This window comes from Eumetopias jubatus, unplaced genomic scaffold (assembly GCF_037043125.1).
Source record: "Eumetopias jubatus isolate StellerSeaLion01/CBP00866 unplaced genomic scaffold, mEumJub1_p1.0 scaffold_13, whole genome shotgun sequence".
Lineage (NCBI taxonomy): Eukaryota > Metazoa > Chordata > Mammalia > Carnivora > Otariidae > Eumetopias > Eumetopias jubatus.
The window spans coordinates 92,550,726-92,569,163 of NW_028274819.1; the positions used below are offsets into that span (position 1 = coordinate 92,550,726).

An 18,438-nucleotide genomic window follows, 5' to 3' on the forward strand; every position below is an offset into this window, starting at 1 on the left:
GGTGATACCATGTCCTTTTCCAACCATGTGTCCTATCACATTAGGCATCATCCTCGTGACATTCTTCAAGTTTGCACAGAACAGCATGTCTTCAGTAAAACAATGCTACGGAAGAACAAAGCTGCTCTTTGACAGTTCTAATGATTTGTTTAAAATTTGTTTTCCCCATTTTCTTTTTAAATTATTTTTTAAAATGGAAATATAATTGGCATATAACATATTTGTTTTTCTGGGGTTTTTTGTTTTCATTTTTCATTTTTTTTTTTTTGTAACTCAAGTGCCTGACTTAAGTTTTGATGGCCAAGGCATCCATTTCAAGGAGGCATTTCATCTGGAATAAACACATAGCCAGCCATATACTATATCAAAAGCCTGGCCTCCTGCCTCCACTGAGACTCTTTTGTGTCAGAGATCTTGGTTCATTTTCACTGCTGTTCAACATAGTACTGGAAGTCCTAGCCTCAGCAGTCAGACACCAAAAAGAAATAAAAGGCATCCAAATCAGCAAAGAAGAAGTCAAACTCTCATCTTTGCAGATGACATGACAATCTATGTAGAAAACCCAAAAGACTCCACCCCAAGATTGCTAGAACTCATAAAGGAATTCAGCAAAGTGGCAGGATATAAAATCAGTGCACAGAAATCAGTTGCATTTCTATACACCAACAGTGAGACAGAAGACAGAGAAATTAAGGAGTAGATCCCATTTACAATTGCACCCCAAACCATAAGATACCTAGGAATAAACCTAAAAAGAAGCAAAAGATCTGTACTCAGAAAACTATAAAATACCCATGAAAGAAATTGCGGAAGACACAAAGAAATGGAAAAACGTTCATACTCATGGAATGGAAGAACAAATATTGTGAAAATGTCTATGCTGCCTAGAGCAATCTACACATTCAATGCAATCCCTATCAAAATACCATCAACTTTTTTCACAGAGCTGAAAAACAAATAATCCTAAAATTTGTACAGAACCAGAAAAGACCCCGAATAGCCAAAGGAATGTTGAAAAAGAAAACCAAATTGGTGGCATCACAATTCTGGACTTCAAGCTCTATTACAAAGCTGTAATCATCAAGACAGTATGGTACTGGCACAAAAACAGACATATAGATCAATGGAAGAGAATAGAGAGCTCTGAAATGGGCCCTCAACAATATGGTCAACTAATCTTCAACAAAGCAGGAAAGAATGTCCAAAGGAAAAAAGACAGTCTCTTCAACAAATGATGTTGGGAAAATTGGACAGCCACATGCAGAAGAATGAAACTGGACCATTTCCTTACACCACACACAAAAGTAGACTCAAAATGGATGAAAGACCTAAATGTGAGACAAGAGTCCATCAAAATCCTAGAGGACAACACAGACAGCAACCTCTTTGACCTCAGCCACAGCAACTTCTTGCTAGGCACATCTCCAAAGGCAAGGGAAACAAAGGCAAAAATGAACTATTGGCACTTCATCAAGATAAAAAGCTTTTGCACAGCAAAGGAAATAGTCGACAAAATCAAAGACAACCGACAGAATGGGAGAAAATATTTGCAAATGTCTTATCAGATAAAGGACTAGTATGCACAATATATAAAGAACTTATCAAACTCAACACCCAAAGAACAAATAATTCAGTCAAGAAATGGGCAGAAGACATGAACAGACATTTCTCCAAAGCAGACATCCAAACGGCCAACAGACACATGAAAAAATGCTCCACATCACTCAGCATCAGAGAAATACAAATCAAAACCACAAGATACCACCTCACACCAGTCAGAATGGCTAAAATTAACAAGTCAGGAAATGACAGATGTTGGCGAAGATGTGGAGAAAGGGGAACCCTCTTACACTGTTGGTGGGAATGCAAGCTGGTGCAGCCACTCTGGAAAACAGTATGGATGTTCCTCAAAAAGTTGAAAATAGAGCTACCCCTATGATCCAGCAGTTGCACTACTGGGTATTTACTCCAAAGATACAAATGTAGTGATCCAAAGGGGCACCTGCACCCCAATGTTTACAGCAGCATTGTCCACAATAGCCAAACCATGGAAAGAGCCCAGATGTCCATTGACGGATGGATAAAGAAGATGTGGTATATAAACCATGGAATACCATGCAGGCATCAAAAAAATGAAATCTTGCCATTTGCAACGACGTGGTTGGAACTAGAGGGTATTATGCTAAGCGAAATATGTCAGTCAGAGAAAGACAAGTATCATGATCTCACTGATATGTGAAATTTAAGAAACAAAACATAGGATCATCGGGGAAGAGAGGAAAAATAAAACAAGATGAAATCAGAGAGGGAGATAAACTATAAGAAAGTCTTAATCATAGGGAAAAAACTGAGGGTTGTTGGAGGGGAGGGGAATGGGGTGGGTGATGGACATTAAGGAGGGCACATGATGTAATGAGCCCTGGGTATTATATAAGACTGATGAATCACAGGCCTATACTTCTGAAACCAATAATACATTATATGTTAATTAATTGAATTTAAATTAAAAAATGTTTTTTTTAAAAAAGAGATCTTGGTTGATTTTGATAACTGACTGTTTGTGACACTTGTTTTTTTCCTCTTCCCGCACTTCAATCTCCTATTCTTATGTTTTAACTTACCAATAAACCCTAACCCCACAGTCAACCTCAAGAAAAGCAGACATGTGCATGCGCTCGCCTCCCCCACCCCCACCCTCACTGTGTGGCCCCAGGTATGTTGTGTCATGTCCAGGTCTTGTAAGTAATCAACCTATTTTTTTCAAAGTTCCCTGATGGTTGCTGCTGAAGGGTATTTTGCAGTTATAAGGGATGGGCCAACCACACTATTGGTTATTGACTGATAGGCTGAGACCAGCACAGAACAAGTGTATACCATATGATTCGATATTTATATATATTGTGAAATGATCACCATAAGTCTAGTCAACATCTGTCACCTTACCTGGTTACAAAAAGTTTTTTCTCTTTGTGATGAGAACTTTTAAGATTTACTTTCTTGGCAATTTTCAAATATACAATACTGTTATTAACTGTCATCACCATGCTGTACATGACATCCCCATCACTTACTTATTTTATAAATGGAAGTTTGTACCTGTTTCCCTGTTTTCTACTCCTTCCTCATCCCCTTTTCAACTGAGTAAATATTTGCTATTATGACTATCCCCACCACTGTCAACACTGATTCAGTTTTGAGAGGGGCCTAACTATGAGCACAACATAGGGAGAGGGAAGGGACAGAAGAAGGTACGGACCACTCCTGTGATGAACACAACCTGAGGCCTGAAGCAGGGTGTCCACCAGGCTGAGGACTGGCTTGGGCCATGGAACTGGTGGGGAGGTGGTCATACGGGACTTTGCACCCAGAGGAAATGGGTAGTTAGCAAAGCCCTGCCCACATAAACCCCTGTCTTGGACCTGGCACAGTGGGATGTCCAGAGAGTGAAGGGGCAGGGACTGCTGAGGGCCCAGCAGATCCAGCCAAGCAGCAGCTCCCCCACTCAGCCAGAGGCAGTCTCAAGGGAACAGGAGGGGCACGTGGGACATCCTCTGTCCTTGGAAGTATCCAATGGGGCTAGGTCTGTGGGAGCCTTTCCTGGGCCTGGGCGGCGGTGAAACCTGCCTTGGTGGGTACACAAAAGGAAGCTTCTGCCCACAGCTTGGGAGCAGTCAAGTCCAGGTTCTAGAACAATCTGTCCTCGCCCTTGCTGGGCAGTCTGCTTCCTTCTCCAGCCAGCCTGTGCATCTTGCTGCCGTCCCAAACTGAGATGGACAAGTCCCTGCTCCTGCTCCTGCTGCTGGCAGTCTTCCCTTTTGTGTTCTTCCAAGGAGTGGGTGAGGCCCTGGGGCGGCCGGGCAGGGGTGAGGGAGCAGCCCCAGGGTGGTGGCCTGAGCTGGCTGGGAGGGAACAGGGTTAAGGATGAGGTTCTGGGATGATCTGCACCCCCCCAAAGGGTTTAAGGTCTCTGTCTGCTGTCCCCACCCCGACTACTCCCAGGGAAAGAGTTCAGGTTCCTTCCTAAGATCTCAGAGTGGAGTCAGTCACTCCTTTGGGGCAGATTGGGGCCGAGGGCTCTTCCCACTTTAGGGCCTTGGGGCTGGCTGGGATGGCCCTAAGGAGCAGAGCCAACGGTAGCTCAAGACTTTCTATAAAGAAGCAGCCTAGGGGCCGTAATGGAGCCAGAAGAGGTAATTAGATGGCTGATTTTGAACCAATATTTTCACAGCAGTCTTTTCACTTAGACATGTAGGTACTTTGGATAAATTTTGGCGTTTGGCTAGGAGATCTCTGGAGACTAAAATCTACCTGCTCAACATCAAGCCAGTGTAATCCTTATTCTCACCCATTTCCTCCCGGTGACCCTGACCCAGGGTGGCTGTAGGCAAGTGCTTGGTTGTCTTCTGCACAATGACTCCACAGCTAAGAGGAGACCCTTCACATAGTAACCTGTTTTAGATTTTTTTTAAATATTTTATTTATTTATCTGACAGAGAGAGAGAGAGAGAGCACAAGTAGGGAGAGCAGCAGAGGGAGAGGGAGAAGCAGACTTCCCATTGAGCAGGGAGTCCAATGTGAGGCTCGATCCCAGGACCCTGGGATCATGATCTGAGCCGAAGGCAGACGCTTAACTGACTGAGCCACCCAGGCACCCCCTCTTTTAGATTTTTATGAGCACGTGAGCACAGAGCTGGTACCGGTGGGGGGCAGGGGGTCAGCTAGGCTCCTAGGGAACAAAAGTTAAAGAAAGATAATCACTTAGTGTTGTTCGGTGCAAGGTTGGAAATTTCACTTGCCTTGTCAGAACCCATGCCTTTTATCCTTATTTCTCACTTGCTAGTATCTCTCACATCACCTGGCAGGTAACATCTTATATTTTTGCTCAAGGTTATTTTTGGTAAACTGTTTTAGTGCAATATAATTCACATACCATGCAATTCACTCATGAAGTATACATACAGTTATTTATCCTTAATAGATTTTGAGATCACTATGTGGAAGACCACTTTTCCCTAAATATCCAATGGAAGGAACCTAGTGGGAATATTTCCTGCCCCAAATTATGTGTGGAGGAAGTATTTAGAGTCATGCTGTGTCCCTAAACTCCTGGGTCCTAAGGTGTCCTAGCACACCTCAGCCTGAGTTCATTCCACCCGAGGCTCATGTCTGTTTCTCCACAGCTCCAGCCACAACGTGTATGGTCTGCAGTCTTTTTAGAAAGGGCAAATGTAAGGCAGGCAAAGGCAACTGCACCGTGGAGGAAGGCCCAGGATGCAGAACCAGGGATATATTCTATTTCAATATAAGAGGTAACGACATTGAATCAGGGTCTACTGGCTTGAGCAGGTGCCTGCCTCTTGACGCTGTCAGGAAGGTGAGAGTGATGTGCCCCTGTCTGGAGGCCACACTGGGCATGGTTGGGGAAAATCCTTTCTTTGAGCTCCAACTATTGCTCTCTGACCCTGAGTATGAGCGTCCTTCTCTTCCAGATGGATTTCGCTACAACCACACTCAGCTGGACTGCTCCAATGAGTGTAAGTCCTGGAAACTGATACGTGGGGACCTGAAGGTTTCAAGCTTTTGCTGTAAAGGTCAAGATTTCTGCAATAAGTACAGAGGGAAGTCGTTGTACTGGAAGCCTCGCTAACTGTTCTTCCCCTGTTGGTGGAGGTGTCCACTCCCCCGTCCCCATCCTTGGCCATCCTTGACCCTCTCTGGGCCTCTCTCCCTCCACATGTGCTCCTGAGGAGCACGCAACATCTTCCCGTCTCCTCCCAGTTCCCCTCCTCACTTCCCTCCTGCCCACGGGCTCTTGCCCCCCCAACACCAGACACTGTCTGGTCACCCTTGGTGTCATCTCACCTGCAAATGCAGCTCTCCTCACCCTGTATCTCCTCCTCCTTCACAAACACTTGGCTTCTCTGGCTGACAGGCTGCCTGGTTTCTAGTCCCACAACTCAGGAGTGACTGTGATGTACCCAGACAGGGCAGGGGTTCCATTTCGCACATCAGGAGTTGGAGGGGTCAGTGGAAAACTCAGGAAAACCTGTCCCACTGGCAGATGGACAGAGAAGAAGGTGCCAAGGCCTGCGGCAGCAGAGATGGGCTCACCAGCTTTGGATGCTACGCACATTCTCTGAACCTACTGATGGCTTCCATTGTCCGGGGAGGGGAGTGGGAACAGGGCTGGCGAATCACAGACACAGGAGACCATGGGAATAGAAAGTGGGTGAAGGGGCGCCTGGGTGGCTCAGTTGGTGAAGCGACTGCCTTTGGCTCAGGTCATGATCCTGGAGTCCCGGGATCGAGTCCCACATCGGGCTCCCTGATCAGCGGGGGGTCTGCTTCTCCCTCCTGACCCTCTTCCCTCTCATGCTCTCCGTCTCTCATTCTCTCTCTCTCTCTCAAATAAATAAATAAAATCTTAAAAAAAAAAAAAGAAAGTGGGTGAAGGCCACAGAAGCAGGTGGGGACCCAGGACAGAGGAGCATCGCTATCTGTTTTCTGTGACAACCGGCAGGTGATTGGCAGAGCAGGTTGAAAGGAGAAATGGCACAGGAGTCACATGGCAGAGGGTTGAGGAATGAAGGGACCGTGACAGGAGGACATAGGGAGTATGGGCAGCTCTTCCAAGGAGCTTGGGAGGAACTGAGAAAGTGGGACAGTATCTTTTATAAGAACAGTGAATTTCATACGTTCTTAGGCAAGGAAAGATTTGTATCTTCTTTTTAGTGTAAAATGCTTCTGTTATTATTTTTATAGGAATATTTGTCACCATCTTATTATCTTTTCAATGTGTATTTTAAAACCTCTATCACCACTTCTATATGTATTCTTCCCACTCTTTTGACCTCTCTTTCTTTTTCCCTTTATATTACATTTCCTCTGTCCTTATCTCTTCCCTTCATTCTCTTTCCCTAACCTGCCATGATACAAAAATGGAGACCATTGTCTTGTTAAATTCCTTATTTAACATAAGCTTATAATTTTCATTCATAAATTAAAACAAAGAGGAGTGTTTTATTTCTCTTATAAACTAACAAATACAAATTCATTCTGTGTGATTTTTATTTAGCTAATATTTTTTGGAACTCTTAAGAATATCTTTTCAATACTGACTTTTATTTTCAGAATGTCAAATGTGAATATTTTTGATGGATTTTTTTTCCATTCTGAAATTGAGGAGATAAAGGTACAGCCAGTTGGATCAGCCATTGTGGAACACAGCCTTGTCCTTAAACTTGAAAACATCAGGAATAACCCCATAAGCATCCACAGTCATAAAACCCAACTCAAGCACTCCAGTCTACATTAAGCTTATCTAGTTGGGTCCTGCTGTACTAAAGAGAGAGATATGGATGGGTCAGGGTGAGAGAGGCCAGACCAGCAAGAGGCCTTTTTCTCTTTTAAAAGCTGCCTTATTAGCCATACTCTCATGAACAAGCTAAATCCTAACTATTGCAAAATATCTGAAAAATACAGATAAGTTAACAGAAAAGTTAAAAACAGATGTAATGGGCTACATTTAGTGACTTGCTTTCAAAGGATACCATATGGAAAGGGGAAAAATGCAAACTTATGGTGGCGTGGCCTGACACACCGGACTCAGGGGGTCAAGGTTAACATCCACAGTGATACGGCGGGGCGATAGCATACACCTTTGGTTGGCTGGGATGAGAACAGCACTTCACCTCTGTGGTTCTCCTGCCATCGTATCATAACCCTAATCTAACTGTGAGAAAAACATCAGACACACCCAAGCTGAGGAGCATCCTGCAAAATATCTGCATGCTTATCTTCAAAATGATCAACGTTACAAAAAACAAGGAAATTCTGAAATACTGTCCCAGCCCAGAGGAGATGAAGAAACATGAGGAATGAAAAAGATGAAGTATTTTGGAAGAGAAACAAGACATTAGGCAGGAAGCTGCAGAAATCTGAACACAACATGGAGTTTAGTTAATAATAATGAGTCACTATTTTTTCATGAGTTGTCACAAAAGTACCAAGATAATGTAAACTGTTAACAGCGGGTGAAATGGGCTGAAAAACTGCATATTGTCTTTGCAATTTTTCACTAAGTCTAAAACTGTTCTAAAATTGTTTTTAATTATTGAAAAAAAACCCCACCCAAACCAATACTTAGTAATTAATATTATAAATTTTGGGTAGATCATACAGGACTTCTCATGATGTGGATGCGTACATACTTGGCAATATATACACCTACACATATGTCAGTTTTTAAACACATGTTTTATAAGGTAGGATTGTGCGAAGAGTATGGATGTTGAATGTCAACTGTTCTTTGGTGGCCAAGGTCAAGACCCCAGAGGAGGCCTCAGACTCCTGATTTGTCTTAAACCAGCTTAGATCTTGCTCCAGCCTATCCTTTCAGACTCCCTCCCAGCTCACCTCCTTCAGGGGAGGGATCGGGGGCAACCAGGAACCCTACTCTCAGTTCCCCTCTGCCTCACCCCACCAAGAACCATCAGAGTAGAGGCCTGTTTGTCCAAAGCTCTCAGGCACCCTCAGGCAGGGGCAGGCTCCAGAGCCTGGTGCTTTAGCCTGACACTGGCCTTCATGAAGTCAGGCAGTGGTCAGCTGGCTGCAGAGTGGTTTTTGCCCTTTGTGTTCTTGAGCATGAGCAGAGAACACTCCAGTTTCCTTCCCCTGCGGTTGCTGTCCTGTGATCCTGGGGTGTGAGTGGGCTGCTTTGTGAATTCCCTTTCCCGGAAACTTTCAGGAGTGACAGGCCTCCAAACTAGCATGGTCCCTTTCTGATTCTGGAAGTGCCAGGGAAGCTTGGGAAAGTGGTGTGGGAAGAGCCAGTGGGGAAAAGTGTGCTCTCAGATTCCTCCTCTTGTTTGGCTAGAGTAAGCTGAAAAGGGTTTGTGACTCATTGACAGCAGGGAGATGAATGAAGAGTCAGTGTCAGGACCTCTGGGACCTTATGTTGTTTTTCCCTGGGACTGGGCTACTCTTAGAAGACCCAGGGCAGACCAATCCCTGTGGATAGGAGTGATAACTATCTCCTTGGGTGAGTTTTTATGTGAGTTTGTGGGAAGTTGTTTGATAAGAAAGACTAGATGGGGGGTGACTGGGTGGCTCCATTGGTTAAGTGTCAGCCTTCAGCTCAGGTCATGATCTCGGGGTCCTGGGATCGAGCCCCATGTCGGGCTCCCTGCTCAGTGGGGAGTGTGCTTCTCCCTCTGCCTCTGCCCCTCCCCCCAGCTCTCTCTCTCAAATAAATAAAGAAAATCTTTAAAAAAAAAGAAAAAAAAGAGCAGATGGCACTGGATGCTAGGTATGGGGCTCTAAAACAGGTGACACCTGGCTTCTATGTATAACCTGACTTTATTCCATGTGGCAAATGGTTTGTCTCTCTCACTGTCCACAACTCCCCTCCTACCACCTAGTAAATTTTTAGGTGGACATAAAACTTCTCAGCTGAAGTTTATAGTTCATTGTTTTAGTTCATTGACTTAAAGCCATCTGAACACAATTTTAAGAAGTTCTCAAATCAACTAAAGAATATGGTTCTTAAAGAGAGCAGTCATATTAAAAGTTTTGAAATAGTAGTGAAAGACCCTCCTTAAAATACACAAACAAAACAAACAAAACCGAAAATAGGTTCTTATGGCTTCACATGTGTGTGAGTCTACCAAACTTTCAAGAATTATTCATCTCTATCTTTTGAAAAAGTTTCTGGGAAATAGAAGCAAAGCTAAAGCTCACCAGCCCATTTGACTCTAAATTCAGAAGATTATAGTCAAAGAGAGAAAATTATAGGCCATTTCCTTATGATTATAAAAGCACAATGCCAAATAAAATATTAGCTGCAAAATTAAAAAAAAAACAAATGGCAAAATAATGCATGTGGAAGAATTTCAGGATCATACCTGAAATGCCAAAATGGTAAGTATTAGCTGATCTATCAATCAATTTATACCACATCAGTATCCTAAAGGAGATAAATCATGTGATGATCTCAGTTGATGAGAATATCATTTTATGAGGTTAAAGACCTGTTTATGAGCAACAACAAAACACTTCTTGGCAAACTAGAAATAAAAGGGAATTCCTTTAATTGGTAAAGATGGGAATGATACTCAGCATCACAATCATTAAGGAAAAATAAATAAAAACTGCAATGAGATCCACCTTACACCCATTATTATTAAAAAAATAAACCTCAAAATAACAAGTGTTAGTGAGCATGTGGAGAAGCTAGAACCCTTGGGCGCTGTTGGTGAGAAGGTAAAATGGTGCAGCCACTGTGGGAAACAGTATGGAGGTCCCTCAAAAAATTAGAAATAGAATTACCATATGATCCAGCAATTCCACTCCTGAATATATACCCCAAAGAACTGAAACAGGATATTTGAACACTCATGTTCATAGCAGCATTATTCACAATAGCTGGAACATAGAAGTGGCCAAGTGTCCATCAATGGATGAAGGAATAAGCAACACGTTTTGTATACACACAATAGAAAATTATATAGACTCAAAAAGGAAGGAATTCTGCAATATGCTACACATGGGTGAACCTTGAGGATGTTATGCTAAATGAAAAAAGCCGGTGATAAAAGAACAAATACTGTATCATTCATCTTATATGAGGCACCTAGAGTAGCCAAAATCATAGAAACAGAAAGTGGAATGGTGGTTGCTGGTGGGGGGGAGGGGTGGTAAGAAATGGGGAGTTATTGTTTCATGTATATAGGGTTTCAGTTTTACAAGATGAAATTGTTCTGGAGATGGATGGTGGTGATGGTAGCATAATGTTATGGATGTATTTAATACCCCTGAACTGTACACTTAAAAATGGTTAAAATTGGTAAATTTACGTTATGTGTATTTTACTCAACAACAACAACAACAAAAAATGGGAAAACACTCTAATGACCACCAGGACTTGACTTAAGTAGTAGGAATTCTTTTCTTTTCAAAATACGGGTTTTTTTTTTTTTTAAGATTTATTATTTATTTATTTATTTGAGAGAGAGAGCGAGAGAGATCACAGAGAGAGAGGGAGAAGCAGACTCCTCTGCTGAGCAGGGAGCCCGACGTAGGGCTCGATCCCAGGATCCCGGGATCTTGACCTGAGCTGAAGGCAGATGCCCACCCAACTGAGCCACCCAGGCAGCCCTCAAAATATATGTTTTTATTGACCTTTTCTTTTACAGATTGTTTTTGATATTTCTTACCTAATTATATTCTTCTTATGTATTCTTTTCAATTTTTAAGGGTATTTATATCTGTATTTAGTTGTGTATAATTACTTAGAGTCAATTTAGTTTCCTTTCCAGGCTAATCATTTTCCATGTGTGTTACACTGATTGTCATATGTACATATGTACATACTTATATCACTATCTCTGGAATAGAAGAATAAGTTCCCGATCCTGCTCTAGTAGCTAGGAGTGGTCCCTGCTCTAATTTTCCCACCAGTGGGTGAGATGCTTGTCTGGAGCAGAGTCTGGATTAGGGTGAGGTTAGGAACAAGGTGCTGGGTGGATCTGGATCAGGGTCAGAATCATATGGAACAGCATCCAGACAAACCTGGGCCTAACCTCTGGCTGTTTCTCCCATCCCCTCTCCTAACCTCAGCAGGGATTTAGGGTTTACCCAAAGGATCATTGTGGGGGACTCACTTCTAAAGACAGGATAAATTCGAGGTATCTTAACGTTTTAAGGTAGCTGTCCTGCCTTCAAAGGTATATATGGTATTTGGTCCACATTTCCCACAGAACCATAACTAGGGGCAGCAATCTGGTTCCAAGAAGAAATGCACAGCACTTGTCACAAAGCTGCATTTCAATAGCAAGTTTGCTGTGTGTTCCTTAGGTAGTAAGTTTATTAGCTCTGAGAGTGTACAAGGGGCTCAAGCCTGGCTCCTCCGTCTTCTGGTGTCACCCATTAGAGCCTGTGCCGTGTGTGATCTCTCATCCATGTCCCTGGGCTTGACGCGAGTCTGGACTCCTCTGTTCTTCGAGGTTTGATTGCTTCTTTCCTTTTCCCTCTCATACTTCTCCTGCTGTACCGCTTCATCTGAAACCTGGGGTGTTTGAATCTGGTGGCTCATCTTTCCTTAACCTTGTTGAAGGTTATCCAACCTTTACAGGGTTGAAGAGACCTTGTATGAAAGCCCCTGGAAACATTCAAGATCTAATGGAAGCAGCATTCTAGAAGGGTTTCAGGCTTCATGTAATGGCTAGAGAGATGTGAAAATCAGTATAGATTTCAGAGCTGGAGGTGACAGATTTGGAAAACCTAATACACACTCCACGCACCCATGTAGTAACAATCATGAGAAGATGGAGAGTGATTTTAGCATTTAAATGGGTAGAGATAAAAGGAATACTAAGGAACATCAAAGATAAAGACTTGGGTGAGGGAGACTCCCATCATCAAGAGATGCTGGCTTGACCAATGGGAAGAGAAGCATGGGAGCAATGTCTAGACTCCAGACAGTCAAGAGTTCTAAGAAATATTGTGAGGTCCACAATGCCTAAGGACACAGAGAGGTCCAGCACTGTAAGGATGAATGTGAGTCCGTTAAATCTGGCTACCTTGTGACCATGCGTGACCTTGCCCAGAGTAAATCTGTTGACAAAGTGGAAGCATGAGTCAGATTATCACTGAGGAGTGAATAGACAGTATGCAAGTGGAGAAAGTGAGTGTAGCCAACACTTGCAAGAAATTTGAAACAAGAATTAGAGAGTTGACTGGTGTCTGGAGAGAATGAAGGATCGGGGGCTTCTTTAAAAAAAAAAAAGTGACTATGGGGATGCCTGGGTGGCTCAGTCTGTTAACTGTCTGTCTTTGGCTCACTCAGGTCATGATCCCAGGGTCCCGGGATCCAGCCCTTCATTGGGCTCCCTGCTCGGTGGGGAGTCTGCTTCTCACTCTCCTTCTGCTTCCAACTCGTGGTTACTCTCTCTCTCTCTCTCAAATAAAATAAATAAAATCTATTGTAGATACCATATATAAGTAAGACCATACAGTATTTGTGCTTCTGCATCTTGTTTATTTCACATGGCATAATGTTTTCCATGTTTTTGCACATGGTTGAATAACATTCCATTGTATGCAAATATCACATTTTATTTATGCATCTGTTGATAAACATTTGAGTTGTTTCTGTTACTTGGCTATTGTGAATAACGCTGAACATGATAACAGGTACCTCTTTGAGATCCTGATTTCATTTCTTTCAGATAAATACCCAGAAGTTGGATTGCTGGATCATATGGTCATTTCTACATACTTTTTTCCATAGTGAATGTGCCAGTTTGCTTTCCCACCAACAGTGTATCAGGGTTCCCTTTCCTCCATGTTTTCGCCAACACTTTTTCTCAAAATAATAACCATTGTAACAGGTGTGAGATAATATCGCATTGTGATTTTCATTTACATTTCCTTGATGATCAGCACATTTTTGTATACCTTTTTGCCATTTGTAGGTCTGCTGGCTATTCAAGTCCTTTGCCCAGTTTTAAATTGGGTTTTTAATGTTTTTGGTATTGAGTTTCATGTGTTCCTTTCTGGCTACAAATATTTTCTCCCATTCCATAAGGTGCTTTTTCTTTCTTTCTTTTCTTTTTCTTTTTAAGATTTTATTTATTTTTCAGAGAGAGAGAGAGAGAGAGCACAAGCAGGGGGAATGGCAGGTAGAGGGAGAAGCAGACTCCTCGCTGAGCAAGGAGCCCAATAAGGGACTCCATCCCAGAACCCTGAGCTGAAGGCAGACGCTTAACCGACTGAGCCACCCAGGCATCCCCATAAGGTGCTTTTTCATTTTGTGGATTGTTTCCTTTGCAGTGCAGAGACTTTTTAGTATGATATAGTCCCACACATTAATTTTTGCCTTGTTACATGTGTTTTGGTGTCAAATCCAAAAAAATCATTGTCAAGATCAATGGCAAGGAGCTTTTCTCCTATGCTTTCTTCTAGGAGCTCCACAGTTTTAGGGCTTATGTTTAGGTCTTTAATTTATTTTGAGATGATTTTTGTGTAAGATCAGGGTCAAATTTCATTATTTTGCAGGTGTATGTCCAGTTTTCCCATCACTGTTTATTGAAGAAACTATCTTTTTTCTCTTATGTATTCTTGGCGTCCTTGTGAGAGTTTACTTGACTGCATGCGTGGATTTACTTCTAGCCCTCTCTCTGTTCCATTGGTCTATGTGTCTGTTTTTATGCCAGTGACATACTGTTTTGATCATTAGTCTAGCTTTATAATATGATTTGAAATCAGGAAAGTGATGCCTCCAGCTTTAATCTGGCTACTTAAGGTGTTCTGTGGTTCCCTATGAGTTTTAGGATTGGTTTTTCTATTTCTGTGAAAAATGTCATTGGGATTTTTTTAAAAGATTATTTATTTGAGAGGGAGAGAGAGAGAAGGAGTGAGAAAGAGTGTGAGAGCATGAGCAGGGGGAGAGGCAGAAGCAGCTGGAGAAGCAGACTCCCCACTGAGCAGGGAGCCCAACATGGGGCTTGATCCCAGGACCCCGAGATCATGACCTGAGCCAAAGTCAGACACTTTGACTGAGCCACCCAGGCAACCCCAATATGGCCAATTCTACAATCAGTTCCATATCTAGTAAAACCTTGCCTCCAAGTCCATCTTAACATTAGAAAATAGTGGAGTTAATTGTATAATATTAAATTGTTAGATCTTTAGAAAAACATTTTCCTTAACACTTCAGTTAAACAATGTTAATTTAATTTTGATTTCGATAGGGATTACATTGAATCTGTAGATTGCTTTGGGTAGTATGGACATTCTATTATTAATATAATAATTCTAAGTATTAATTCTTCTAAACCAAAAACATGGGATATCCTCCCATATATTTGTGTCTTATTCTATTTCTTTCATTGATGTCTTACAGTTTTCAGTGTACAGTTCTTTCACTTGTTTAAATTTATTTGCAAGTATTTTCTTGTTTGTGATGGTATTGTAAATAGGATTGTTTTTCTTAATTTATTTTTTGAATAGTTCATTGGTTGTATGATTTCTGATTTCTATATATTGGTTTTGTATCCTCCAACCTTACTGAATTCATTTCTTAGTTCTAATAGTACTTTTGGTGGTAACTTTGGGGTTTTTTTACATTTAAAAACATGTTGTCTGCAAACAGAGACAATTTTACTTCTTCCTTTCAAATTTGGATGCACTTTATTGATTTTTCTTGCCTAATTACTCTGGCTAGGACTTCCAATACCATGTTAAATGGAAGTGGTGAAAATGGGAACTCTTGTCGGTTCCTGATCTTAAGGAAAATCTTTCCGCTTTCACCATTGTATATGATGCTAGCTCTGGGTTTGTCCTTTATATGGTCCTTATTATACTGAGGTACATTTCCTGTATACCTAATTTGTTGAGTTTTTATCATGAAGGGATATTAAAATTTGTCAAATGCTTTCCCTGTATCTATTGAGATGATCATATGATTTTATTTTTCATTCAGTTAATGTAGTGTATCACATTTATTGATCTACATATATTGAACCATCACTGCATTCCAGAGATAAATCCCGCTCAATCATAGTATATGATCCTTTTCATGTGCTGTTGCATTAAGTTTGTTAGTACTTTGTTGAAGATTTTTGTGTCTATGTTCATCAGAGATGTTGACCTAGATTTTCTTTTCTTGTAGTGTCTTTATCTGTATCAGGGTAATGCTGGTCTTGTGAAATGAGTTTGGAAGTACTCTCTTTTCTTAAATTTCTTGGAAGAGTTTGAGAAATATTGGCATTAATTCTTCTTTAAATATTTGGTAGAATTCACCTGTGAAGCCATCTCATTCTGGGCTTTTCTTTGTTGGGTGGCTTCAGAAATTCTATTTCTTCATGATTCTGTCTCGGTAGGTTGTATGCTCCTGGGAATTTATGCATTTCTTTTCATTTATCTAGTTTGTCAGCAAAATTGTTCATACTAGTCTCCAGTGCACCAACCTGAGGGCATGTGCAGGGTGCTGGAGGGTCCTACAGATAAGATGTCCCATGGTCTCCATGTGTGGGTCTGTTGGTGGAGCCTGCCAACATGTTAGTAGGATCTGTGGCCAGTTTTCAGGAACCAGCCCCTCCCCTTTGCCCTTCTTGTAGGTCCCCCTAGACTATTCAGCCCTGCTGATCCCCTACATGTTCTGGGTGGGGCAACATAGAGTGTGTCAGTCACTTTAACAACATCTTACAAGGCTGGGAGAAGCTGGGCACTCATTCCTATCTCACTTTTCCCTGTGGGAGAAACCATGGGCCATAGGAGTCTCTCTTGGCACCAACATCTTCCTCCCTGGAAGAGGGGTGATGTGGGAAAAGTTCAACTGCTCTCCTTGCCCTCTCCCATGTGTCAATTCTCAGATAGCGATAGGTGCTGGAAGTGAGATCTTCCCAGCAGGCCAGCTCCATGGCCCATCTTCCCTGTGGCTCTACCCTCATCCCACCCAAGTGGGCAAAGGGACCAGCAGTGTCCCCGGATAGGATAAGAACACTCTGACAAGGACTTCCAGCTGTGAGGAGAGTAGCACTGTGGGGAATAGGGCTGAGTGGAAAGTCCCTTTATCAAGCTGGCCCTTGAAAGCATTCCCAGCGCATGTCCTTCCTTTCTATGTGTGAGGTAGTTAAGGAGTTCTGTGAATGATGCCAAAACAGATAGCAGAGGGAGGGGATTCCCTGGAGTATATGTCAGAAAGAAAGTTTACAATGATGTCATCTAAGAAATGGACACGAAGACTCAGAGTTTGATTTCCCCAGTGCTTTCGGCCCCCGTGCATACCCCTCCCCACCACATACGCATTCTTCCCTGCCCCAAGCCCACATCACACCAGAGATGTCCTGGCTGCCGAGCCGTGATGGGTGAAGAATGAGTGAAGAATGGCTGGAGCGCATTCGTGGTCGGTGTCGATGGTGGAGAAGAAAGCGGTGGTGGTGGGGGATGGTGCTGGGGGGGTGGGCAGGGCCAGCCAGACAGGAGAGATTTAGGGGCTGGGTCCAGGGGGTTTATCCCTATGGGTTTTATAATCAGCATTCCAGGGCAAGCGGCTCTTCCATCAGATTACACTGTGCATCATGGATGAAACTGCATGGAATCCACAGGAGACACGTTGGAAGAAGACACATGTTCACGGTGGTAATTTGGGAATCCATGAAGGGCCAGTGGCCGGGCAGCCTGTTCACTGCCTCATAAAGTAACACTCCGGTTCTTGCTGCTACAATTTGTCATTGGGCTGGACGGTGGCAGCAGGTTCCCGGGATAGAACATGAACGAGAGGGAGGGACGTGATGGGAGATGGTGGATCAGGGACTCGGCCTGCCTTTGGGAGAGGCAAGGTAGCTGTGGCCTTTGTGTGCTGTTGGGGGAAGGGAAGGGCATGTCCATATGGAGGAATGTGTGTGTCAGTGTGTGTGTGCTGGGAGTGAAGTTAAGACTGCTGACCGCACAGGCAGAGACTAGGCGTCACTAACTATAAGCTTGTGATATTTCCTAGTACCGATTTTAAATCCAGTTTTTATTAAGAGTCATAATTGTTAGCATTGAGACAGAACAATAATACGGATAATTGAGGTAATAGTTATTGGATCCTTACTCTGCATTGGACATTGTGCTAAAAACCTGCCATTCGGTGCTGGTTGTGTGCTTGTTCGGTGCGGACCTGGTACCTCTTTGGTGAAGTGGCAGCCGAGGAGACTCTGGTGCTCGCCATGGCCAATGAAAAGCCCAAGGAAGGAGTCAAGACTGAGAACGATGATCATATTAATTTGAAGGTGGCGGGGCAGGATGGTTCTGTGGTGCGGTTTAAGATTAAGAGGCATACACCACTTAGTAAACCAATGAAAGCCTATTGTGAACAACAGGGTTTGTCAATGAGGCTGATCAGATTCTGATTTGATGGGCAGCCAATCAATGAAACAGACACACCTGCACAGTTGGAAACAGAGGATGAAGATACAATTGATCTGTTCCAGCAGCAGATAGGAGGTGTCTACTAAAAAGGGAACCTGCTACTTTACTCCAGAACTCTGTTCCTCCAGACCAAGAAGACATTCTCAATTAGAAAGCCACAATTTGGTTCCACCACATCCTGACTACTACAGTATAGTTTTCTCTATTCTTTCATTTTCCCTTTCCCTGTTCCTTTATTGTACATAAAGTAACTGTGTATGTGCACAAGCATATCGCAATTTTTTAACTAAATGGCCAATGGTATGTTTTGATCAACATCAAATGGAGATGGGATGGGGAAAAATACTGCTTCTGTGAAAATATCCCCTCTCCCCATTAGTGGCATGCTCAGGCAGCTCTTATCTTCATATTCCAGTAAGTTATTTTGCTCTCACTGTTTAACAAAAAAAGAACAACATAAAAATCCTTGCATACCTTGTTCAACTGGAGAATTTTAATGTTTTTCATTTATCATTGTAAAAC

The 18,438-nt window shown here is 42.6% G+C and overlaps 2 protein-coding genes across 2 annotated transcripts; both read left to right on the forward strand.

The window, feature by feature from the left end:
* The first annotated feature begins 3,769 nt into the window (after positions 1-3,769).
* On the forward strand, positions 3,770-5,647 carry LOC148162679 (sperm acrosomal protein FSA-ACR.1-like). The gene is made up of 3 exons (XM_088017514.1): positions 3,770-3,836; positions 5,181-5,309; positions 5,490-5,647. The coding sequence occupies exons 1-3, from the start codon at positions 3,770-3,772 to the stop codon at positions 5,645-5,647; spliced, it is 354 nt and encodes a 117-aa protein (XP_087873640.1).
* A 12,067-nt stretch (positions 5,648-17,714) lies between these two features.
* Positions 17,715-18,002, forward strand: LOC114226081 (small ubiquitin-related modifier 2-like). Its single transcript, XM_028125988.1, has 2 exons — positions 17,715-17,868; positions 17,926-18,002. The coding sequence occupies exons 1-2, from the start codon at positions 17,715-17,717 to the stop codon at positions 18,000-18,002; spliced, it is 231 nt and encodes a 76-aa protein (XP_027981789.1).
* The last annotated feature ends 436 nt before the right edge of the window (positions 18,003-18,438 follow it).

What these genes read in the sequence shown, in the direction of transcription:
- LOC148162679 (XM_088017514.1), top strand. Translation starts at nt 3,770, where the DNA reads ATGGACAAGTCCCTGCTCCTGCTCCTGCTGCTGGCAGTCTTCCCTTTT. An exon ending in TGTGTTCTTCCAAGGAGTGG is followed by an intron (nt 3,837 to 5,180) that starts GTGAGGCCCTGG and finishes GTTTCTCCACAG; the next exon opens with CTCCAGCCACAACGTGTATG. An exon ending in ATTCTATTTCAATATAAGAG is followed by an intron (nt 5,310 to 5,489) that starts GTAACGACATTG and finishes CTTCTCTTCCAG; the next exon opens with ATGGATTTCGCTACAACCAC.
- LOC114226081 (XM_028125988.1), top strand. Translation starts at nt 17,715, where the DNA reads ATGGCCAATGAAAAGCCCAAGGAAGGAGTCAAGACTGAGAACGATGAT. An exon ending in AGCCTATTGTGAACAACAGG is followed by an intron (nt 17,869 to 17,925) that starts GTTTGTCAATGA and finishes TCAATGAAACAG; the next exon opens with ACACACCTGCACAGTTGGAA.